Source organism: Argopecten irradians, chromosome 11, assembly GCF_041381155.1.
Source record: "Argopecten irradians isolate NY chromosome 11, Ai_NY, whole genome shotgun sequence".
Lineage (NCBI taxonomy): Eukaryota > Metazoa > Mollusca > Bivalvia > Pectinida > Pectinidae > Argopecten > Argopecten irradians.
In genome coordinates, this window is record NC_091144.1 from 38,862,537 (window position 1) to 38,890,315 (window position 27,779).

Genomic DNA, 27,779 nt, shown 5'->3' on the forward strand with positions numbered 1-27,779 from the left:
TACACAATATACATATCATGTTATTTTTGGTCTAATCACATCTTGAGTAAAACAGCTGCAATATCGTAGCTCAAAAAACGTCTCGACATTTAATGGTGCCATCTTAACAATTAGTTGACCGCAAATAGCGTTTATATTTTCTAGAATAAAAATACTCAAAAGAACGGATAATGGTTAAGGAAATACATTTGATTTAAAGTTTAAACATATTTTATTGTCAAAATAGATTTATTGCAACTTGTTAAAGCCCTCCCCTAACATACAATGGCATTCACAAGAAACAACAGATATAGACAATATTGATAAATATTAAATTAAAAAATTGTGGGTCTTTTTTTCTCTCATCAAATCAATATCTTTTACTGGACTTCATGTATTGATGTGCATATTTTTTAACAAATTTACAACATCCAAGCTTTAAATAAAATAATTCTGCCATTCACATTCTTATTGATTACATTGGAAGAAACAATGATAGGCATTCTCAAAACTATTACCACAACTACAATCTGGACTATTGGTGACGTTTTACATGAAATAAATCAAATTTTAACTGGCTATCGATGTCTCAACTATTTGAATAGCTATCTCCCATGTTAAAATAGACTCTTTCTATTAAATGTAAATATCTATTAAAAAAATCTACATTAATGTACTTTACTCGCGACTTATACACCGGAATGACGATATCTACTATTATTGCTAATGAGCCGGCGGGTTCAGTGCAGTCGTACTCGGTTTTACAACAGTACTAGTACTTCCTCGTGGTAGTAGCTTCGAGATGAAATGAGATAAATGGCTGATGTTTTTCAGCTTTTCCATTAAATGCTGTCTTGATTTGCATTCTTGCGTTGTCTAAAAATATAATTAAGTACTTTTACAGTAAAACAAAACTGTTGGCTTTTCCCTCCTTTTTTTAGGTTAATGTGACTGAGTGTGGTGTGCTATTTAGTGTCTTTGGTGGCATGTTTGCTTCAGTAGCGCTATAAAAAGGACATTAGTTTTACTATCTGATGGTAAATATATCCATATAGATAAATTAGAGAAGCTATTAAAACAAAAGATTGAATTAATTATCTGATTGTTAATATACCCATGAATTGATAAAATGAGAGAATCCAGGTGTAATTATTGATATAATTTGAGCCTGGCGTTGTATTCATTAACGATGGATTCGTGGCTTCATGGTGGCTTACTGTTGGGTAAATAATGTAGGCTCGCGAGGCTGCAGCTACATCGGTGACGCTGATGTACCTGAGTCTCCTACCTGTCGGGAAACATCAGATACGACAATTAAATCAATACTGTTGTAACTCAGGTGATCCGAGTACGGATAGAAATGGTGATTACACAAAAGGAAATGGTTCTATGGGATACAGCAATCATGGACTCTTAATATGTGGTAGTGTGTTATCTTGGACCACTTCATAAACATGAAGATGTTTATTCCGGCGGGCACAGCCTCCCTACCCGGATTTATGTTCTTCTTGTTGCAGATAGCAATTGTTATCTCCTCGACCTCCGCTCAAATCGGTAAGCTAGTTTTGTTGTGATGATGCTGCCCGTATATCTGATTTTAAGGAACCTCTTTATATGTTACCGTAAGAAAGATAAAATGCATAACTTGGTGATCAATTGGGTCATTAAGATTCATGAGAAATCAATTACGAAAAGGCACGTGCTTAATTATAACCTGAAATGGAACGTGCTGAATGGTTGCTATGAAACTTCCGGTTACTGTTTGAACGTTCGCTCGTTGTAATCGTCGCCATATTAAAAGGGTTCTAAAGAATCTCCTTCGGAGAAAGAACTCTTGAATAATGTAGTTTTCAATTGTCTAGAACATCGCATTGTCATCCATCATACAAGCTGATGGCTTAAATGGCTGCACTATGATTGTTTGATACCAAATTAATCTTATTTCAACCGATGTTAAATATCCTTTATTCTTAATGAATTGGCCTGCTTTCTTCTTCTTTTTTTGATGTTTTTTCACTTGCAACAAAACATGTAAAAATATGTTTTGTATTTTTCGAGAGTCTATCTTTATCTATCCGGTGTGTGCAATCAGCCTGTTCTGTAAATATTTCTGTCATGCTCATACATGTATTCCCAAGGGAAGAAAACATCAAACGCAGTTGCCCGGAAACGCTCGGCCTTAATGAAGAGCAATTTAATAATTAAAACGTGATCGGTTTGTCATATCATTGAGCTATTGATTGGAAACCGTTTTATGTTCTTAATCAGAAGCATGGCGACATGGGGCAATCAAATAATCGGTTTTTATTACATATCCATGTATAAAATTACATGTATACAATATTACGCAGTTCATGCGTAAAATTATACAATATCAGACATTTCGTGGATTTAGAGCGACTCTCTGTTAGCATCAAAATATCCCATATAGGTATGGAAAGTCAAAAACAATACATGCATAAAATAATACAATATTACACATTCATGCGTAAAAATAATACAGTATTACATATTCAGACTCTAAAAGTGATATGATATCAGACAGTTCACGTGAAAGAAATAATACAATATTATATTTCATATGTAAAATAATACAATATTTCACATTCATACTTTAAAAGTGATATAATATTAGAAAGTTCATGCAAACAAAGTATAAAATATTGCTCATTTATGCATAAAATTAATACAATATTGCATATTCATGCGTAAAAATAATACAATATTACAAATTCACGCTCAAAAGTGATACATTATTAGTACAAGCGTAAAAATACAATAGTACACATTCATGTGTAACAATAAAGATGTTCCACCGCCGACAGAGCATAAATGATATTCATGATTTGAGCAATAATTGATGTGAAATCGTGTATATATATGCCTAATTAACACAAAACATAACATAAAATAATTTATTTCGCCTTTGGTGCATGCGCAATCATTACTTCATTCCATATAAGATATAGTGCCACGGAATTTTTTCCGGATGCATTTAATTATTTTTTCATATTTTTAACTTGAAGTAAAATTAGAAGCTCAAACTTTTCAATGGTAGTTATGGTGTAAAGTAACTAACTTTTGTAACTGAAGAAAAGTACTAAATCGTCTGCTCCTGTTTTTGATAGTGAAAAAAATACTATTTGTCAGTGGTGGAGCATCTTTAACACAGTATAGAAAATAAGAGAACATGATATAGGAATTGAACACAATGTGGATATCACAATTATGACAAAGATAGCAATGGCATTGTAACAACAACTTTCTCTGATGCTACAAGCTTTTGACCAATCGAGAATATTAGATGGGAGTAATAATTCAACATGGGTAAACATAAAAAATGAAAATGAAAATAAATAAATCGATAAATAGATAAATAAATATATAAATATGTTATAAAACGAAACCGACTCTACTACATGTTTATGCATAATATGATGACGACACACACCCTCGATACTACAGGAGTTACTATCACTGTCTTTATATCCACCCTTGGAATATTTCCTTACAAACCTTTGAGAATTACATATACAGTGCTGTCCAACTTTAAAGCCACACAGTCGAGCACAATAAACCGTTTTACAACTCGTACATCAGAGGACCAAACTACCTGGTCGCACGCAGAGCCTTCAGTTTTGCTATGGAATATTCCAGGGGTAGATATGACGACAGTGATATAATGAGGATGGATGATACCATAATCTATTGAGCTAGTAAACACTTTATTTAAATGAGTAAATGCACATGTAATACAACAGGAAATATTTGTTTTATTTGTTATGAAGCAACTTTAATAGATTTAAATGTTATGGTACGATGGCCCGTTTCAGCCTGTCAAATTACAATTACGTTATTGAATAAGCTACACATTCATTTATAAATTGACAAAATGAACATGACCATTTACTCTTAAATAGTTATACATTTATAAATTGACAAAGTGTACATGACCATTTACTCTTAAATAGTTATACATTTATAAATTGACAAAGTGTACATGACCATTTACTCTTAAGTAGTTGTACATTTATAAATTGACGAAGTGTACATGACCATTTACTCTTAAGTAAATGGTCATGTACACTTCGTCAATTTATAAATGTACAACTTGTGTTTATTCCATTTTTGAGGTCTCCTAAGGAAACCTTAATCCGCCAATCATCAGCGACCTTACAAACGACAGCTTCACATTTTACGTCGTGAGATAATGACATCACGATGTTTTGAGCGAATGCAAAAGCTCGATACAAGCAATATATGATTGTTTATAAATATCGCGATTATTTCATTTTTTCCAACATTGCTATCAACAACGCCTCTACGTCAACAAAAGAGATGACTTATCATAGTATATAACATCAAACAAACAATATCATTAATATAAGCAATAAGTTTGTTTTCCAATTCTAGCTTCAAATGTATTTGTGAGAATGAAAATATTGTTTAAACTAACTAAACAATAGAATATAATTTATTAATTAGCATACACAAGAGTATTCCCTGGGTCCAATAAAAGGTAAATAGGTCGCAAAATCCAATCGATACTAAACAAAATGAAAAAAAAAATATGGTTGGGTGACTTTGTTAAATGGCTTGGTAGTTTGCGAATCCTAGACTTATATTTAGCGCTATATATATATTTGTGTATTTAGAATTTAACATTAAAGTCCATACATTTCCAGAACACACCCGTTTTCCTCCACATTAAAACCCCGGTTATGTTCTTAAATATTCCGACCGTGAAGTGGACATTAAATAAGTAAATAAATACAAAAGGTTAACAAATACAATTAAAAAAACCTATTTACAATTTACAATATTTAATTAATTGATGTTTTTCATCTTATCAAAATAGAAACCAGAAAAAATAAAGATATCTAAGTCAACAATTAATTCTGTTTTACGAGATTTTTAATGGTTAAACAACAATCGTTTTCAATATCAGTCATGTGTTTGATCAGAGTCCTTGAAGGATTGGCGAAGCTAGAATGTTGTAGATGAATGCTATCTTAATGTTACTATCACATGCTTCATAACCCGCCGGATAAAAAAAATCGATAGAGGAAAAAAGCAATCAGGTATATCGGTTATTCCCATTAGGACGCATTTAGCTCTTGTTAGATAATGGATGATTTTCTTAGTCAAAAGGGAAAATGAGGCTCGTTTTTTCTTGAATACGCACGACAATTTCTTTTAAAATGTAGTTTGAGATATTTTTGAACCGATAATGAAGTGAAGTATATACTAAATATAGACGATTTCACGTCACTGACGTTTTCTGACGTAATAACGGGACATATTACTGAATATTTATTTTTTATTTGCGGGATCTATAATTTAGCAATATCCGCAAATAAAAAGTCAAGCATAATAACCTGTATGATTTATTTCTATTAACCTTTTTCCTGTAAATTTGTTTCAAATAGAAATAATCTAAATCGCGAAATTTTCTATTGCGAAATTTTCTTAATTACGAAATTTTCTAAATTGCGAAATTTTCTACATTGCGAAATTTTCTAAATTGCAAAATTTTCTAAATTGCGAATTTTTTTATCGCAAGTAGCGCCACCTCTTCAGTTATTTTCTTGACACTGCATCCGTCAGAAATGTTCTAACAGTGCTGGTATGACAGAAGATGATATTGAGAAAAATGAAAAAGACATAAAATGACACATATTGCAACAAATGAGAAATGAAAATTTCTCAGTCACTAATCATGTGATTGAGCTAATAACTCTATTCAACCACTACATGAACCCTGTTCAGTTGATGAACAAACAGTGACCTTGAAGTTTTAAATTCATATTAAAAATAGGAGACTTCTTTAAAATTATTTGACTTATCACACATGTTCCCTCATTCTTAATTTCTGCTTTCGTTTTGTTTTATCGGATTTGGAATTCCCAGAACGCATGCGTATGATTTAGCGCCATAAATGTCATCCGATTTTCCATGCAATATTGCATTCTTCAGTAGATTTTCCATTGGTTTTCTCTTTTACATGAAAGAATAGAACCATATGCAATATGGAAACTTGCTTTACGTTTTCCACAGTATAGTTCATGCATTAAACGAATTGTTAAAATATGCGTAGAAATGCGCGATAATGAAAATTTATATTTGTGTCATTTTTGTGGTCTAATGTATAATGATCTCATATTGCACAGTGTACTTGAATGTAGCCACACTGAGAACTTGCGAGACTAACTGTGGTGTATTATCAGTACTGTGAAAGATATAGATTTTGTATTTTATCTCAATTCAATGTCAAAATATCATCTACTGCACGTTCTTCTTGGTGGACTATTTAACTACCATTTATCTCAAAATGAAATGGAAGACTTTAGACTAAATTCAATTATTATTGTTAACAAAATGTTCGTACAAAGTGGTATCCATAACTGACCTTTTTTCTTTTCTTTTTATCTTTTTAGGCAAATATTTGATTGTATTAACTTCAACTGAAGTTATATGTATGCTTAATCTTGTGAACTCCAGTGTATTTGTATTATGTATGTTTTTGTGCTAGCCTTATATATAGACTTTTGATACGTATATATCTGTTATTACAAACTGTATGTATCATTTGTAATGTCTCGTCTACATATGTTTGTAGCTAATTATTATAAGCATTCTCCGCTATTAGATAATGGCGAAATGTAGTCGAATATCTAATAGTATTTTCTTGTATTGATAGATATGTATATATGTGTGTAACGTGTGTATGTTAGAATGTTTCTTTCTTTATTTATGTATTATTTTCTGTAAACTCTTCAATATTGGAGGAAATAAAGGAAATAATAAGGGTCCGGTTTAAACAAGGTAAATATACGTAGGCAGGAGATGTCGCGATTATAACGAACATGGTCGAGTATTACAGAATGTCGGTAATACCAGTGGTCGGTTAAGTCAGGTTTCACTTTAAATATGTTTTTAATTTTCATTTCAGTGGCGGTCATTGACAAAGAAAAAAACAACGATGTGGTGAATTCCATACTTGGTAAACCGCTCCCCGTGGGGAACCCCACGTATGACGTCAGCGTTATTCAAGCAGACGACAACAACTCGATTGACACACTAGACCATGGTATGTTATTCAATTATGTAATTGTCAAATAAGCTCATGAAATAACTTTAATATGGTTTCCTGCATGCTTTCCTTGAACTTTCATTCATCCCCTTTAGTTATTTTCCAGAGTTGAATAACTAGTTTTGTGACCGTTGCACTAATACCAATGTAAACTTTTTTTTGACAGAACAAATAATGAATCCATGTTCAATAAAGCTAATGTATAATCCCTTCAATAATAATTTGGGATAATGCTTTTATGATTTATTTCAAAGGAGAGAAAAATCCACCTTCGTTATCGGTACTAATTTTTTTTCCACTTCATAGATAGGATAAAATCAGTACTACTAAAATTCAAGTCCATCGCGCTTTTCGGCACCAAATTGAAATTCAAATTATTTTATTACATTAAGTTTTTCAACTTACTTCACAAATTCACAAATGATAGAAAATACTAATAAAATTGGCATACATACAGGACACTTCACTTATGCAGCGGAGAATGGACAACATCATCACATCAATTATTTTTCAAAGTAACTGCATCATAAACAAATTTACTCAGCAGATTTAATAAACTCCTTTACCTTTGTAGTACTTAAAAGTTCGACTGATTTTTTTTCCAAAAATGTTATATGTTTATAAATGTCAGTCACTTTAATAGGGCCAGTGTTCACCTAACATGTGAAACAATCCTGATAGTTATAATTCCTAAATTATCACATATCTATTTCTTGATAGTAACATCCTTGGATCCCCAACCTATCTATAAATCTCATTATGATTACTAATATAACTTTTTTTTTCAGTTTGTAAAGTCATGAATACTGGTGGATTCGCTATGATTGATGCTACAGCCCCAGCCGTAGGACCACTGATTCGGTCATTCGCCCGTACCCTTGGGATGGCCTACTTCACTTTGGTGGACCAATCGACACTTCTTCCCGTTGATATCCATCCGGCGATCCACGTGGCGGTGGAGCCCCCGGGATCCGCTATGTTTCATATCATACCGGACATCGTCAAACATGAGAATCTAACGAAAGTCGCCATCTTATATGACGAATCGTTTGGTAATTAAAACATTTAAACTTTTTCTCTGCTTACTGTAAAGGTTGGAAATTTTCGCTAATAGCACGAAGGCCTTTTATCCGTGAAAATTTCCACCGCCCGTAAAATTTTGTGAATATATGAGCAATATCACTAAAAGTCCGAAGTTATATTTATTGGGGAAATAACGCAAAAATGACGCAAAATATTTTCTATTACAAAATTGCGAACTTAAGCGCTCGCGAAAATATCCACGTTAACAGTATTATAATGTAAAATGACCTTCAGTATAATGTATGTGTATTTTGGTGAGCAATGTGTAATCCGGATTTTGTCGACCGTCCGGTTTTTTTTAGTTTAAATTAGGCAGAACGTTTTACAGAATATATGTTTGAGAGGAACAGATAAAAATTCAAAGGACACATTATGAATAGTAGGTTTTATTTTGATAAATCTCAGTTGGTCTGGAAAATCGTGCCATTTCGGTCTTCATTTAAAGGTTTTAATCAATATTCATGTCTTAATTTTTGTCACACGCCATTAGTAAGTAACTTAATCGTCATTTAACATGTATTTATGTATATATACCTTACTATAAACATATGTTGGCAATTTTCTACTCTCTAGAATGTTGGATTATTTCATCATGATAATGGTATGCCTATACGCTACACCCCTGGAGTATTTCATAGTTAAACTGGAGGCAACAGAATAGAACAGGTAATTTAGTCATTTGATTTACATCAAAAGAGGGTAGAGATCGTAAGTGATCGGAACCCCTGGAATATCGAGGATGCGCTGTAACGTGATACATAGCAAAGCGAACGAAAGGCTAATGATTGTAAATACCATGTTATCTATTGATGTTATAACCACTCTTCTTCCTCTCTATTTATCTATTTATGTCTTCTCTCTATCTCTTATCTGTTCCCCTTAAAGAAAATAATTATGATATAATTTTAATGATATAAAGCCATCTTATGATGTATATATTAAATATATTGTAAATTGTAATTGAGAGAGCGTTTGTAAGTTTAAATTAACTTGTGCCCGATACAGTTGTTAATATGGCAATCAAATATGTTTAAACTAAACTAAAGGGCATTTGGCATACTGTAATCCAAGCCATTTATCATGCTATTAAAACATCGTGGAAGCAAATCGCGTCCTCTATATTCCATGGGTTACTATCACGTCACTATGACGTCATATCCATCCGAACTATCTCATAGTAAAACTGGAGGCAGGTGAAAAATCTTATCACTCACATGCCTGCAGAGACTTCATTTGAAGAATACATAGAGAACAATGCAAAAATTCAAAGCAACACATTCAACCACAATGTACCACTAAATAATTTCTTTGATGTACATCAAAGGATCAAATTACCTGTGTTTTCAGTTGCCCCCAGTGTTACAATGGAATTGTCCAAGTAGTGAAGATAACGTTAGTGATAATAACCCCTGGAGTATCGAGGATACCTGTGGTGTGTCTTACACACTACATTTATAGAATCAAGGATTTACAAGTGAGCCTAATCTACGTCCTTGATAGAATAAATATAGGTCATTTCTATGAAATAGTCCAGAGGTCGATATGGCGTTAGTGATAGTAACCCCTGAAGAGAATTCCATGGAAATCACAATGGTGACGTTCCAATTTAAGTAACCACAAAAATATTTACAGTATAATCCATAATAGAGCAAAATGATTTGGTTGATGAATCAGAAATGACCTCATTTTCAGTTCTTCTCTATACAAATCCAAGATTTATTAAACATTGCACTGAAACTTTGTTTGATATAATATGGACATGAAGTAGGAACGATACACGATGTCGGTATTTGACTATAAATTAGTTTTGTACAATTAAGAATATAGCAAGATATTCTGTAAACCAAATTTTTTTCGCAGCCACTAAATTTTCGCGATTTCCATTTTAAAACAAGTTTGCGAAGATCAACATTCGTGAATTAAAAAAATTGAATTAAAATTCTTTTCAATATATATGGTAAAGATATTGATTCGGTGAGACAAACTTTCGCGAATTTACTCTGGGTCGCGAAATTCTCGAAAGTAAATAGCACGCGAAAAATATTTCGTTTACAGTATTTAGTATTGAAAGCCGGTGTTTCGAACAACAAATTCTAAAGTAGACTAATTGTACATCCGAAATTTATTTTCCAGTTATACAATTTAAACAAGTCACAGCCGGTGGTATTAAATTTCTTTAATTAATAAAACATTAAAAGCCAACTTAAAAATATCATGTCAGCGCGATTTGTATTGAATTTTTTATACCTTGAAAGTATTGAATTAAATAATATCAGGTTTCCTCATAAACATACGCGGTATAGCGTATCACTATAGGTATAATTCACGAACATATAACACGCCAATATATTGAATATGAATTACAGGATATGTACTTCATTTATTCGACCAATAACGCCTAAAGGCTGAAAAATATCAAATCGGTGATAAATACTACTCATGACTACAGTAATGCAAATATTCGGCTGACTAAAAATCAATTAATTCCATGCGAGAAAGAACCATAATACTACGGAATATTTAACATCTGTTGAATGTTGAACTATTGAACTGTGTTATTTAGTATTAGGCTTTTCAGAATTTCAATTAATTCCATGCGAGAAAGAACCATAATACTACGGAATATTTAACATCTGTTGAATGTTGAACTATTGAACTGTGTTATTTAGTATTAGGCTTTTCAGAATTTCAAGTAGACAAGCTACCCTCATAAACACTCGACTATTGAGTGAATTAATTAGTGAACGTTATGTTTCTATCTTGTATTTGTATTCTGTTGTCATTACATTAGTTATGCCAATAGAGGAAGTACCTTGACCTTATCTGGAAGCACAATTTAGGAACATTTCATTTTGTAGAATGACTCAAATTCAACATTATATTGGGTTTTCGAATTATTTTATACCTTATATAGTCTGGGTTTTTCGCGAGGGGAAAATTTTCGATGATAACGCGAAGGTCGGTTGATCGCCGAAATTTCCCCTCGCTTGAAAAATATAGACTTATAAAAAGATATATATAGACTTGGTTGTTGAAAATATGAAAGTGTATTTATTGCGAAAATAACAACACCGTGAAAGTTTTATGCTTGCAAATCGAGAAATTAAGAACTCACGAAAATATCCGCGTTTACAGTAATAGGTCAACCATATTAATATGTTCTTATATAGCAACATTTTAGTTTAAGAAAATGTAATTTTCTCTTTCGATTCAAAATCGCATTTATTCTCGCGCGAAAATAACCAGGTATACGGTATCCCATATTTGTATATTACAAAGTTATCTCCCTTGCGGATAGGTATCCATTGTGACGTCATTATTTTGTGAGCAAAATTCACGTTCGTTTTTTCTGAAAAGCATAACTTGTAAAACTATGACGTCACAATCAATATATTTCCACAAGTGCAGATAACTCTTTAATATGCAAATTCGGAATACTAAGTAATCATGCGATGTCAAAATTGTAAATTTCAATAAATGACATCAATATTTGTGTTCAACAGATCTTCATGTGATACCGAAAAGAATTTTGACGGGAGTACCCACGCAACATTTATATCAGGAGATTTCTAGCGACGAAGACGCCCTCTATGCCCAGTTAAAGCGTCTGAAAGATCTGGAAATCAAAGTCTTCTTTGTGCTTAGTAACTCCACGACCACCACTGCACTACTCGGCACGGTAATGGACTAGTGGTGTCTTTAAAAGCTATTTCCTCTACTCAAAAGGAAGCATTTATTTATAAATAGATGTAGATGATAGCCAGGTATGCGATGATTGCAAACCAGATTTGCATATCGTCTGGGGAAAAAATAAGGAAAGATGAAACAAATTCAGCCTTCAATTTATAGGGTTTCGTTGTATAAACACTTTCGATGTTTTTGTTGTCTCTTTGGAACGACAAAATATCCAAAATAATTTGTTTTTATATATTTTGTTACCATTTTTCCATGGGCTTACCACGGATATTTCGAACCATAAAATAATAAGAAAGCTTCAGACTAGAAAAGGAAGAACTCATAAATATTTCATATAACTATATATTTACACCATTTCTAAAACAGACCAGTAAACTGATCACCTATTTCCCATGTGATCAAAACATTAAACAACAGTCGACTTCCATTCATGACCACCTACATCATTAGAAAATCTCGAATATTCGAAATAATTTTTCAACTAGATGTTTCTCTCAATACAGTTATGTTTTTTTTAATTATCTGAGTTCGAGATTTAGAAGTGTACGGTATCTCCCTTTTTTGTGTGTGAAAAAATGTTGAATGGTTCATTAAAGATCCTTATAGACAATTCTGTGTACCAACTTTCATTCGAGTTATATTTAGTTTCGCGAATTTCGAAGTTAATCTCAGCGAATACAAATAAACCTTATTTATATTGATACATATTTACATTTATTTTTCAAATTCGTGGAGGTTAATCTTCGCGAACCTGTTTTAATATAGAAATCGCGAAATTAAGTAGCCGCGAAACAAAGTTGGTATATCATAAGTGTGTTGGTTAATCTTCGGTGTCTTCCCACTCAGCCAACATATCCTATTTTAACATTAGGCGGAGGAACAATAGAGAACAATAGGGGCTAATTACAGGTAAGTTATAGTCTGTTTTAGAAAATGACTTACCTGTATTTACCTGTGCTACACCTGTACAATAAGGTCACAGTAAGCACAGTAAGTACTTAGTACTCTACTTTTATTCTTATATTATTTTTCTAAAATAAACGTCTCATTTTACATGTAAAGATCTATCATTTTACACAAAACTTACAGATAGTTAATTTTCCACATCTTGATGGTAATCATTTTTAGATCTATATATATTTGCTTTCTGAGCATTTAGATATAAAACTATAATTAAATTAACAAATTTAACTTTTCTCCCTTTAATCAGATGATAGAAACTGTTTTATGATACTGCTGTAATATAGTTATTTGTCATTAGCCTATTCTTATATGTAGGTTTTCATGTAAATGCAGATACTGAGAAATTGTATGTTAAATACTAGTAAAACAATGATGATCTTATATAGAATTATATATTTTAGCCTATTACCAAAATAGGACAGAAATTAATGCCAAATGGTTTACAAAACGGGGAACATATATATACTGCACTTTACATGTACATATAGTGTCTAGATTACTCATGGGAAACAACTAAGTACATAATTTGATAACACCACACTGACAGTAAATTATAATTTTCTGAATCGTTTTTGTTTGATCATCTGAAATCATAGACGAACCTCTTAGATGTCATAATACCATTGAAACTATTAATGTCTTTTTTCCTGAGGTGAATGATATCCCGTTGGTATCGATACTTCTAGTCATGAGATGTTAAACAATAGACAATGTTTATTAAACCAATCAAGGTCCCGCACGGGGCATTTACATACAAAACATTTATGATTACATAAAGTAGACATCATACAAGACAACTTTTTAAGTGAAAACGCACTTATGACTAGAGATTCGCTCTAACATCTGATCAATTATATGTATTTTGTATTTGATGATAAATTTTATTGTGTGTTTGAAATCAGTATGAGAAAGAAATATACATGTATGTTAACAAATAGTACTTGGAGTTGCTAGGTAAATTAGGTATTATCGCAATTACTTTTTAAATGACCATAAGTTGAGAGCTTCCTATCCTTCAACATACTGCGTGTTGTGTGCCACATTTTGATATAATGTTCACGAACAATTAATAAGAATACGTTTGAATTGATATTCAGATTTATTGATTATGCTCTTATTTGTGTTAGTCATTGAAGAGATAGAATTGATACGACTGAACCATGAAGATTTACCGTTTTCACATAATAATAGACTATAGCCAACTTTTACACAGGTAAACTCAGGTAAAGTTTATATAGCAAAAATAACATGTTGGCTGAGTGGGAATGAACCGTTGGTTAATCTTCGATGTTACTGTACTGCAGATAATAAACTTATTTTCGCGGTATCGGTTTTTTGGCTATAAATTGAATTTGTACAATAAAGAAAATAATGCATAGAATAAGCTAGATGTATTTATAGAAGACGCATCCATTATCAGGGAAGGGACGGTTTTTAATTCAAATTAATTTTTTCTTTCATTTAAAAAAAAATTATAACCAAATGATCAATTTAGATGAAGTTATGCAATTTTTATTTTACATTTTCCAGGTTCACTCCCTGAATATGTTTGAAGAGAAGTATAACTGGTTCATCCTCAGCAAGGTATGATGTCATAACAAAATGGCTGACTCTTATTTTCATATGAGTGTACTTTTGAAATACTTATTAAAAGAATACCTGTGAAAGGTTTATAGAAATCTATGAACCTTAAATATCAGTAGTTAAATCATTCATTCATTTTATAGATATATTAACACACAAGTTACAACACAGATGATTTTACGTTTTTGTATTAGCTGCAGAAGTCACTTACAGTTATTAATGTTACTATAAAATGTGAAATGAAATAGAAGACCACGGTTTGGCTTCATGATCTGATCATATGTACTAATTTTACTACACTGTACACGTGCTGCCAAAATTATTTTTAAGCTCATATTTTTATCTGTGTAAATTAATTCAATTGACTTTTGGTGGTGAAAAAACCCCATTAAAACTCTTATCTTGATTCGTCAGTAGGAAAATTACTAACTTAACTTAAACTGATATCACCAAATCTATTTATTGATCTCTTGAAATCAGTTGTGCACCAACATGTTTAATAGGCGATTTAATTTCACGTTGCAATGACAAACAGCTTTTTATGACAGTTTAAAAAGAAATTTTATTAATCATACCCCAATAGTTTGGATGTATATTCGCCAATGAACCTAATTACTATTTCAGTACGTTAAAAATTGGCTAACCTTGCGTTCCATTTGCGGATTCATGCCACTTGTACTAAAATGATACGGCGCCGCCTAATTTTTTTTCCGTGATGATACCCATATGAAAGATACGCTTCGAATATAAAGTATTTTCTGCGTGAACAATAAGATTAATATGAAAGTAATACCTTCCATTTGATACAGCAGATTCGTATCCGTACAACTGGTATGGATCTACAAATGGAACACACGGTACATATCCTTTGTTCTGTAGACAGATAGGCAACAAAGTCAATGTATTCCGGTGGTAAAACGCATATTTTTTATTTGTTAAAAAAATATTTCATTTATTATTTATAATAACATATACAAATACAGTCGTTGAGTTTAGCTTCATAGCTTGTTGGCTTCAAAACAGGTATAATTCCCTAATGCATATAGTTTTATCTCATGTTTAAGACATCCAACAACACTACCCGCCATTCCTGTCAAGCATCATAATCACAAAGCGCTTAACACTGTCGACTTCTATATGTAGGTCGTTTCATCAATGTTGTCATGGCGACGGTCGATAGACTTTATGAATCAATGAACTACATTCATAACCGAAGTTTAAGCATGCTATTGAAATCAATCTAGATGACCGGGTAGGTGAATGCGAACTCGCCTAGTACAAGAGTTCAGAGTTTATTGTTGACTACTGGGGCTCAGCGGATCACATGAGTTTAGAGTAAACAGTGGCTGTAACAAAGTATGCGTGTGTTTGCTTATGAAACGTGTGTGTTGGGAAAAGGCTGGGTCTTTTGTTTATAAATCACTATAGCAGGTAACAGTCAGTATGTATAAATCAATACCCATGGGAAAATGAGTCACTAAATAATTAAAGGTATGTCATTTATAGGTCTTATGAAATGTAGTTAAAGTTCAATCTATATAGAAATCAATAATGAGACCATGGGATCGCATCCTGCTGTTGCCATAAGTAAGCTATATCGGTATGATCAAATTTATCACATTCTGAATATTACGTATTTTACATGATATGCCATTGCGTATGTATTATTATTTGGGATGGGTCCATTTTCATTAACTTTCCTAATGTAAATAATAAAATAATCTTTTAACTTAAAATTCTGAGGAAAGCATTACAGATTTTATAGGCCTTTCCGAAAAGTTTTTTTTAATTTTCAAAATGGGAATGTAAAACGAGATCGATAATTTAATAGAGTCGCAGAAGTTATTAACATACCGTTAATACTACATTTATCATCACCTTCTGAACAATAATTCAAATAAGTCAAATGTTGATTTTCATAACGCGGGTCGTTTTATGTTTCCCGCCGTCGTCCTAAATACCGCGCGGTAGTTGACAATCACTGCGCCAGACGGCGAAACAGCGAAATGACTCTCCACTGTTATCATACATTACGGCGGAAATCTCCCATACGTATGGTGTTGTAACATTAACTTAGGCCATCGATATATATTTTCTGGTGTCACAATTGTTTTTTTAAGAAATCGTTATGTTTTGATTTGGAAAAGTGGTGGGTTTTAAGTATGTACTCCTATGAGAAGTCAAAATCTTCTTGAATTAAACTTTTTTTCGCATATAGAGTCTTGGAAATTGGAATTCATACCATTAAAACAAATGGAAGACAAAATATTTGTCCGTGTGCTCGTTTTTTGAGCTATTGCCACTCAACTATACCTAGCTGACGAAATTTTGATTTTTTTTTTGTGAATTTTGCCGTTTTGACCATATACACAACAGATTAAAGCCATAATTTCCTAATGAGGTGTTTGAGATGTATGGATGTTGTAGAATTTACTTCCCATTTTCAGCCATTTTTGCCATATTTAACCCTTTAAAATTAGTTGGATACAGCTAAAAATGCTGGTGCAGTGATGATTTAAGTAAAAACAATTTCAGTAAAAAAAATGGTAAAACTGTGTCTCTTCTCAAGGCAAAAAAAGACACATTTTGTACTTAAATCATCACTGCTTCCCAAAAATAACTCCATGACAATATGTCCTACATTGAATGATGTATTGATTGCGCATGTACCAAGAGTAAAATAAGTTATTTTATTTGTGTTTATTAGACACAGTGTATACACAATTAAACATCAGTTATTGTTCAAGTTCAAACGAGGAGTATCGTTTATGCTCTGTCGGCGGTGGAGCATTTTTTTTAGGAATTCCTTAATGTTAAAGGAATAATGACGGAACTGGTCCAAACCGTACCAGGATCCTCAACAAATGTAACTAATTTCAGTAATATTTTATTATTGATAAATTTGCACGTATAATTTCGTTCAAGTAATGTGTGGAAATCCACAGGGAGCCAACTCAATGACAATGTATGATGTCCTACAGTTATTGTATTTGTTGGATGGACTGATGATTATACCTAACAGTTATGTGATTTTTTTTCATAAAAAAACGAAATTTGCAAAATTATATAAAAATCATTATATCTACTGTTCAAGCAGTGAGAAAATTTTGTTTAATGAATTCAGTTGTCCATGGTTCCAAAATTAGTTAATATAAATGACCTCGTTAATACTAGATATTTCACAAATGATGGATTTGATGCCTTTTGATGATATTTCATATATTCAATTTTGAAAAGGGGAGGGGGCGTTGAAATTCGTTTGCCATACATAATGATGCCTTTCACAATAAGGTCTCTTTCTTTTCTTTCCCTCTGTTATCGCAATGATTTTCACATCAAATTAAAAGTGAAGCAATTTTTGCTGTGTAGTATTTTGACTGACGAATAAACGTCTCACAGACTCTTCTTACTTTCCTGATTATTATTTATTTTTAAGTTTCCTATCTTTTTTGTGATACCTTTCTTGAAAGTGATTTTTTAATTACCCGTTCATTTCAGGGAACAACCCTCAACTGTCATAAGTGTAAGACTGGAAGCGTCATACGGATTAACGGGAAACACATCTTTGAAAAGCTGAACGCCTACATCAAAGCAATCGACAATGTAGATAATATATATAATATTCTGGTGAGTTTTATATGTGAAATACTGTGAAAAACCTATTTTTGCGGTGATTAATCTTTGCGATTCCATGCCTAACAACTTTTTTCATGACGATTTATATTCGCACTATAGATTCATATCGTTCTGCTAGTTATTCTTAATTACCTCCATTAAAAAAATTGGTCCCTGATTGTGTGTTATTTTGGGAGGCAGCGGTGGGCAAGTGGTTAAGATTCCCGATATATTTCCACAAGCCCTCCACCTCTGGTCTGCCGAATACCACAGCAAGGTATTATCTTCGATTCCAATATACAGGAGTAAACATTTACTAAAATGTTCGTTTTCTTTGTTAAGCTGGATGATATATTCTTCTACGAGTTCCAAATGATGTTGAGCGATGTCCTGAATACTACACGGCCTACAGAAACTGTCGCTGTTCCTACGAACGATTGCTACAACATTGATAATTCTACAGATGCTCTGTTCCAGCAGAGTAAGAGGATTGTGGCCGCCTTCAAACAGGTATTAAGTGAAGAGAGATTAAATAACCGCCAACAAATGGTGTTTTTCTCTCTATCAAAAACAGGAGCAAACGAATTAGTATTTTTCTTCAGTTACAAAAGTTACTTAGTTTACACTATTCCGTATTTGGATATTACAGAGTTATCTGTCCTTGCGGGTAGGTATTGATTGTGACGTCATGTGTTTGCGAGCGTAACGTCATACTTTTCGGAGGAAACGGCGTGAATTGCGCTCACAAAATAATGACGTAACAATCAATACCTATCCACAAGGGAGCAAAGACGGAATTATTACCATCGAAAAATTTGAGTTTCTTATTCTAATTCAAGATAAAAATATCTAAAATAATCAAATGCGTCCCGAAAAAAATTCCTTGGCACTATGCCCTATATGGTACTGATTGTGCATGCACCAAAAGGAAAGGGAATTATCTTATATGTAATTTTGTGTTAATTGGACATAAATATATACACGATTAAACATCAGTTATTGTTCAAATGATGGGTATAGCTTATGCTCTGGCGACGATGTTCATCTTTCGAGGTAATTATTTGCGGGAATTTAGCGGTTTTAGATTTTTTTTTTATTGTTATACATTTACGTTATCATTACATTATCATACATTTAAATGGTTTACTTTATTGTTATGTGTATTGAAAATGTAAAACTCAAAGACAGTTAAAATCCAAAAATTGGTTTGAATTATGATGATTGAATAAAGTCAATATTTACCATAACTGAAATTATGATGTGATTCATTCCGGACCGTAAATATATTTTTAAGGTTCATTTCTTTTTTAATTTATTTAGTTTTTATGTATTTACGTAACTAGGCAACAAGAGACGGATTGTATGGTCAGATAGCGTACTTCAATGGATCACTACGTCAGAAAATAGTTCTCGACCTCCAAAGATTAACATTTAGGAATGGACTAAATCAAGGAAACACACCGGTAAGAAATATCCGGAATTGAAACAATCGTTGATTAAAGACACGTACCGGTCAGAATGATCTGGAATTTAAACAATTGTTAACTAAATACACCGGTAAGAAAAAATCCGGAATTGAAATAACAATGGAGGAAATATAAAATCGATGGTAAGAAAGGTACAGAATTGAAATAACTGTTCAGGCAATACACCGATAAGAAAAAATAAAATGATATTAGAGACCAAGTATTGATTGCTCTTGGATTTTACTATCAAATATCGACATACCAGGCATATTATTAAATGTTAAAAAAAAACATATCACGGGTCTTTATAGTTAGCATATAATAGTGAGGCAATAATAAAAGACTAATTGCGCGAAAATGTGTGTTTCAAGGATATAAAGTTTTAATGGATACACTTTAAGAATATCTAACTTGTAATAACCAACACTAATTAGATGTAATTTTAATTAACCAGCTTGGGAACTGGACACAAGCTAACGGACTTGTTCTGAAGGTCAAGTCACTGATCGAGAGCGAGACAAAGAGGACACTCAGAGTAGTGATTGCAGGAAAGGTAAACCAACGTGTTTGTTGATTTCATTTCTTAATATTTTATTATATGTGGATGTTAGTATTATCATTGTCTAACGTTATGGCAGCAGGAATTGTGCAAGCCTAACAAAACATTCTACTTAGGCCAACAAAAAATATGTTTGTTTAGAGTTACCCGACCAACCCTATTTTTTATACCCCCGACCCTTATTTTTTTACACGAAAAAAGAATAAAATCGGGATATCGATCTCAGACTCCGGTTTCGGTCATTACTTTAGATGAAAGACATTTAAAAAAGGAAAAGAAAAAAAGGAAATTTACGCGATGGGGAATTTTAGTTAATTGATCCGCGCGTAATATTTTGCTAAAGATATCAGACTATAATTTTATTCTCAATTAGAGGTTGGAAAAAAGGATGGACTGTGTAGCTAAATGTCCGAAGATGTATCAATCGCGAAAATAACACCAAGTTGAAAGTTGCTTTCAAATCGCGAAATTAAGCTCTCCTGAAAATATGCACTTTTACAGTAAGCTGAAAATGCAGAGAACGCTTGCATATACAAATGAATGACTAAATAAAAAGTAGAAAACATTTCTAAATTGATTTTTGTGTTAGAACTCTCTAACATGAAATAACCAAATAAAATTACCTCCTAATGAATTAAAATCCAAAATTTTAGAGTTCACATGCACATTCCTACAAAATGTTCAGGCAATATATATCACTGTTTAATTGTCAGGTCTGTGTATGGTGCTGTTGCGTAAGAATACAAAGGGAAATAACTCTCATTTTTACATTTTTGCATTAACCAAATTATCACAACTTATCGCTTTTAGGAGACATTTGCCGGCTAAACCTGCCTTTATTTTAAGTTTTTTTTTTAATTATTTTTTCCTTATATATAGGCGATTTAAAAAAAAATAAACAGCTTAATAATATAGGAAAGTTTTGCGGACTAAAGAGGCATAAGCGTACATGCATATACTTCGCGTTTGTCTTCTGCTTTATTTGTTGTCTGGGAGATATACCTTCAAAGCATTTCTCAAAATCATGTACATGCCATAATAAATAATAAAAAATATATTCTATTTAACTTATACTGTAAACCATTTCGGGTTTTTATGTATATGATACAAATTGCGACAATTTAACTTTAACTCGATTTCTGACTTATTGAAAATATTGATTGCTTTTTTTAGCGTTCATATTTGCATTGACTACTAGTATTTTTTCGATATATCTCTGGCCGAGAAATTGAATCGAACGCGAAAATATCTTGGGTTTGCCATATCTTTGTTGTTCTTTTTTTAATTCTTCTCTAAACTTCCAGTACCCACCATTTGTGTACGAAAACAAAAACAACAGCGACACCAAATACACTGGATACTGTCTAGACCTTCTCAACAGAATCGCAAAGATTGTCGGCTTTGATTATACTATATACGAGGCTCCGGACGGACTGGTAGGGGCCATGGCGGACGATGGCACGTGGAATGGAGTCATTAACGAACTCATCCAAAAGGTAGATAATCAACATTTTCTAAAAATAGCAATTAGAGGTTTTATAGATTGAGTAATTCTGATGTACGTGTCTCTTTTTACAATTTCATCTTCAAAACTGATTAATTATGCAATGACCAATTTTTGACCGATGTGTGTCATTTCACATTTTCACATTCAAGTTATATATGGTTAATGGGATTAAATTTGGCTATCAAGTCGAGATCAAATTATTTTCCACGACATTAACTACCCGCGAATCAAATGAAAATAATATGTAAGATAACATGTATGACTCATTTCTGTTAAAAATTGGCAAACTTGCGAACGATTCTCCTCGCGAATTAGTATAAATTTTACTTCGCAAAATGAAACAACTACACTGTACTTTTGAGGCACTAAATTCAACATTTTGTTTTTAGAGGGCCGATATTGCTGTTGGACCTATTTCCGTTATGGCTGAAAGAGAAAACGTTGTGGACTTCACTGTCCCATACTACGACTTGGTGGGATTGACCATTCTAATGAAGAAACCAAAGTTCGAATACTTCCTGTTCAAGTTCCTGATAGTGCTGCATCCACAAGTTTGGTTATGTATCATCGCGGCCTACTTCCTCTTCAGTGTGTTGTTGTGTGCATTCGATAAACTCAGTCCTTTCAGTTACCAGAACAACTTAAAGCTATGGAAAGGTCATGGACCTGAACCGAGGATATTCACACTAAAAGAAGGAGTCTGGTTTTGTATGATGTCGCTTACGCCACAAGGTAGGTGTACACTTAATGTCGCTTACAGTCATACTCGAATTTCTACCCAACGATCTTTCCAATGTCATAAATACAATTTAAAAAAGAAAAAAGCAAAGTCCATATAGAGAATTAAAAAAGGAAGCAAGGTCCATGTCATAATTAGAAGTAAGATGGGAAGCAATATCCATGTCGTCATTATAATAAGAAAAAATGGGACAAGATCAATGTTGTTATTATAATCAAAATGGGAAGCAAAATCGATGTTGTTATTATAATAAAAAGAATGGAAAGCAATATCCAAATTATCATTGGAATTAAAATGGCGAACAAGGTCCATGTTATTATCAAAATTAAAATAGGAAGCATGATCCACGCCATTATTACAATTAAAATGACAAACAAGACATACGAACCTCCGAGAAGAAATTACAATTAATTTCTACTACCATACAAGCGCAACAAATCTTACAAAAGTACAATGATTCATGATTCAGGGGGTGGTGAGGCTCCACGTGCTTTGTCAGGGCGACTGATTGCTGCTACCTGGTGGTTGTTTGGATTCATTATCATCGCCACGTACACTGCCAACCTAGCTGCCCACCTGACTGTCTCGAGAATGGAAACTCTGATCAAATCCCTTGATGACCTTTCTGCCCAATATAAGGTTAAATATGGACCAAGGAACGGAAGTGCTGCTATGGTTTATTTCAAAAGAATGGCGGAAATCGAGGAACGGTTTTACAGGTTAGTTTCATTTTATTGTGTTTTCTTGCTTTTAGGAGCTTGTTTTATTATTTTATACACATAACCATGAGCGTGAAAAGTTTAAGATACCACGGATTTCCGCTTGTATAGTAGTATAGGTTTATGAATACGAGAACTACTTTAAATTTATTAATAAAATTTTACTCGTAAATATGTAATAATGCAGTAATATATAACTACATGTTGCAAAATGGAAGTTTCCCACCAAATATTGGGTAAAAACACCCAAATCACATCTATAAGCTATTGTGGAAGATATCGACAATATAGTGACGTGTATTATGGTTATAACTGGCTGTGATTAAATTTGGCATTAGAACCACAAATGTCCATTGATATCTCAACATTTAATATAAAATCTTCGATTATGAGTTACATGTACGTTTCGGAAGCAATATGCGTTTGACGAAAGTAGATAATTTTGGGAGGACCATGATGTATGTAAATGTATCGATTTTATAGTGTTATCACAATGAATAGTACTGTATTTCAGTATCTGGAAGCAAATGAGTCTGAATGACAGCCTAGACGCAGTAGAGCGTGCCAAATTAGCAGTATGGGATTATCCAGTCAGCAACAAATACACCAAGCTCTGGGAGACAATGAAAGGGCACGGATTCTCTAACACACTGGAGGAGTCTATTGAACAAGTCATGTCGGGGGAATACGCTTATATAGGTAAAATACCAACTGTGTAAAGAATTTGGTATAACTGTAAACCACCTTTCTTTCGCGTGTGATTTATTTTCGCAAATTTTCGCCAGTATTTTCGAGAAAGTTTATTCCGCTAATTAATACCTACATCATTTATATTGATAGGAATTTCAATTCAATTCTAAATCCGCGAATGTTAATTTTCACGAACTTAATTTGAAATTGAAATCGCGAAAATGTGGAGCCGCGAAAAAAGTTGGTTTACAGTATATTAATCATAATTTCCTAATATGTTTTAAATACACATTCTAATAATTAAGAAAATATCAACTATGTAAAGAATTGAGATTAAATTTATCACCATTTCCTATATTCTGCGAAAAGACATTGCCTAAGGTTATTTTCTTCCTACGAAGGTGACGCGGCGGAGAATAAGTACCAGACTCTAACAAATTGCGAAGTGGAGGCGGTAGGAGAAGAGTTCAGTCGGAAACCCTTTGCCTTCGCTGTACAAGACGGGTCGCCACTACGAAGCGAAATCAGTAACGCGTAAGAATACACTTTTTGTTTATAAAGTAGTCCAAATCAACATTATAATCTCAGAGAGTGAAAGTAAAAGATATTGATTGTGGAACTTTTAACTCATAATTGATATAACAGTCTACAAGTAGGGTTTGGGTAGCATGTTTTGAAATTTGGTAATTTAAATTAGTAATATTGATGAAAGGAAAATGTTTTGAAATATGAAAATGACAATGAAGATATTACTTATGTCTTAATGCAATATAGAACATTGAAAACGTTTATTCATATAATAATATAGATATGGAATACAATTTTAAAGTTTCCGATCTTTAAATCTAGAATGAATCATACATTAAAGAAAGACGCTATGATGAATAACCTTTGAAATTAATGATGTTGATATTATCTAATGCTCATCCGGTTATATATATTTCCCAGGATTTTACAATTATTGAATGAGAGATTCCTCGAAATGCTGAAAGCGCGATGGTGGACGGACAATCCCGAGAAAATCGAATGTCCAAACATCGAGGACGAGAGTGAAGGAATTAGCATAAAGAACATCGGAGGTGTTTTCCTTGTCATTGCCGTAGGAACGGGACTCGCTCTCATCTGTTTGGCGTTCGAATTCTACCTATATCGATACAAACCGAAACTTGACGCCAAGCGTTATGGCGTTGCTAAGAAACAGTCACGCGCTGACCTTGTTACAACAAACGGCGTGAATGGTTCGTCCTCGACCTTGGCCCGAAATAGATCCAATGGTTCATTGGCTACTACCATTACAAACGGAGAAAACTCCCTCTGGCCTGACATCACATTAGACTATATGAAACCTGAACCAAATGGTAATTCTACATATTTTGCAGAAAGAATGTAAATGACATTCTACATTTTTTGTGAACAGTTGATAGACAATGTTGACTATTTTGATAATTTTCCAATGCATTATGACAAACAAATATTGTATCCTTTCATATTTTACTGTTGACATGTTGTTTTGTTTATTGGTACGATGTTGATTTTTCCATATATATATTAATGAAAAGATAACTCACGAGCATAATATTACATAAATGGGGTATGTGAACCTCAGCTTCTGATGACGTCATCAAAAATTGTGTTTCGCTAAGCACACATGTCTGATGACACCGTCTGGTTACTTTTAGACTATTACTAATTTATATTTGAAACGAACATGAAATTAACCTGTCGTGCCATAAAGATGGATGCCAATTTATGATATTGATATAAATAAATCACTCCCCGTGAAATTAATATTTGGTTCATGGCATCATATGACGGCAATTAATACAACTCACAGGTACTGTCGGGCCTGCCTGTAAAAGACTACCAAAACATCTTTATAACCATGTAGTCTACTAACACAGCAGCAACTGACCATTCGGAATCCTTAGAATAATCTACAAACACAGTAGCAATTCACCATTCGGAATCTGTAGTGTTTTAATGTAGGTGGTCTTGATATATAGTTAGCGATCTGCAATATTGGAACTAAAAAGACTTTTACATAGATAGTGGTATCGTCCGGCCGGAAAGCCTAGTAGGCCGGGTACGTAGATTCTTTCTAATAGGCAGTCGTCACCATGGAATGTTTGACAGCACCTTTTCATGTTTTCAAGTCCAAATCACAGATGAGTGTCAATATGTTTAATAGTAATCAAATCGCACTGGAATATTTCAGGTAATGATATTTACATACTGTTAACCAAAGCATTTTTGCGGTCATGTAAAGAAACCGCGGAAATAATTCGTCGCGAACAAGTTTCAAATACAGGTAAAGTTGAGCCATAGAAGTCGAAATCAAAATAAGTCATTATGCATGCAATCGTTCTTCCGTAGGCGCAGAAAAAAGTCAGTTTACATTAGAATAGCGGTACCATTCCACCTGTTATTCTGATGTAACGATTTATTATTCATGTAAATGCTAGCCTACACATAATGTTCGAACTATCTGAAATCGTTTCATAACATGTTATTATCATGTCATGAATGAAAAAAAATGTATTCTCGATATTTCAGTGGTTACTATCACTGCCGTTATGCTCACCCCATTAACAGTTCATAGCAACACTTGACGCTCTATATGCGACCAAAGATGATCAGGTAGTTTGGCCATTTGATGTAGATCAAAAGAATTTAATAATGATACACAGTGTTTGACTTGTGGACGTTGGGCGTCAATGTCTTTGTAATATTCAAGAGAGCAAAGGAAGTCTATGTAGGCCTGTAATTAGTCAGGTTTTTTTCTCCTGGACTGCTTTCAAATATGCTATAAAATATTCCAGGGGTGGATATAACGACAGTGAACGTAACCTCTGCAGTATCGAGGATGGCAAAAAGTTAACATTATTTACCTTACATTTCCATCATTGTAATATGAATATCATACAATCATCTCTATTTTCATTTAAACATAATTTATTGATGGAATAAACTTGATATTATTCATGTGATAATGTATTTAATTCTATGTTCTTGAAGTGAACAGTCGGGCAAGGATGGCTAAAGTCGGTAAAAATGGTGTGAATGTATCCAGTATAATTTCTTATGAAATGGAAAAATAAAATCTCTCGTCAAAATCTGTCTGCGTACGAAGAAATTAATTTAAAGTATGGGAATTCTAAAACGTCCTCCCGGCTCACTATATATCCGTGGTTACATTTCCACACAGCCTCGCTTTCAATTTTCTTTACTTTAATGGTCAGAACTGGGAAACTAAGCAGAACTTGACAGTCGTATTAATATGTGAGAACTTTTGAACGGCCAATGAACGCATTTAGACTAGTTTTCTTTGCCCGACTATTCACATTAACTAGTTATAACGTAGATATTTTCAAATATTTTCAGAAGTTTCAATATTTCTATTTTCCCATTAAAATTCGTTATAAAGCACATACCGAATAAAAGGTTTCCTCGATATTTTAATAGCGGAAGTATTCAACGATTTATGTATTAACTGATATTATTCCGTCTTTGTACATTAAGTTCATTTGTTAGAGATACAACGTGAGTTTCGCTCACAAAAACTGTGACGTCACAATCAATACATTCCAACAATGGTGATAACATGCAAAGACATACTAATTTAGTATTCAATTTCATATTACAGCGTCCTTGTTATACTCAGTGCATTATATGTACCGTTTGTTTACGCTTACACCAGTGAGGGTTTAGTTGTTTGTGAAATCCCTTCACTCCGGTATGTAAAACCGGAACCAGTAGATATCCGCGATGGATTTTATATAAGTATTTTTCAAGATGGCGGACGAAGTTGTCCTTGTACTACTGTTTCTCGTTGCATGAGCGGAATAATAAAACCATATTTCGGAATTGAAAACTAACGAAACGAACACTAATTTCATTTTTTCGCAGTTGTAAATCAACCACAAACGAGAAAACCTCTTATGTGATCACAATTATCAAGGTTAAATTGCCTTTTGAAAAAACAAGTTTTCATTGAATTTTAATGTTGTGTATATTGTTATCGTCATGATTAAAATTCATCAATCTCTTTAAATTAAACAAGACATTTCCGTTCATCGTTTTCATTGT

General features: G+C 32.9%; 1 protein-coding gene across 1 annotated transcript; it reads left to right on the forward strand.

Moving 5' to 3' along the window:
* The first annotated feature begins 1,227 nt into the window (after positions 1 to 1,227).
* LOC138335516 (ionotropic receptor 25a-like) lies at positions 1,228 to 27,771 on the forward strand. The gene is made up of 15 exons (XM_069284644.1): positions 1,228 to 1,533; positions 6,932 to 7,069; positions 7,861 to 8,124; positions 11,659 to 11,834; positions 14,345 to 14,398; positions 17,897 to 18,025; positions 18,356 to 18,523; positions 19,357 to 19,476; positions 19,934 to 20,032; positions 21,343 to 21,534; positions 21,935 to 22,277; positions 22,754 to 23,003; positions 23,518 to 23,702; positions 24,095 to 24,227; positions 24,642 to 27,771. Exons 1-15 carry the CDS (start codon positions 1,434 to 1,436, stop codon positions 25,081 to 25,083), a joined length of 2,793 nt encoding a protein of 930 aa, XP_069140745.1. The 5' UTR covers positions 1,228 to 1,433; the 3' UTR covers positions 25,084 to 27,771.
* Positions 27,772 to 27,779: the final 8 nt, after the last annotated feature.

Coding starts and splice junctions, on each gene's coding strand:
- LOC138335516 (XM_069284644.1), top strand. CDS start 1,434: ATGAAGATGTTTATTCCGGCGGGCACAGCCTCCCTACCCGGATTTATG. Junction 1,534..6,931: donor CTCGACCTCCGCTCAAATCG/GTAAGCTAGTTT, acceptor TTTTCATTTCAG/TGGCGGTCATTGACAAAGAA. Junction 18,524..19,356: donor TTGTGGCCGCCTTCAAACAG/GTATTAAGTGAA, acceptor TTACGTAACTAG/GCAACAAGAGACGGATTGTA.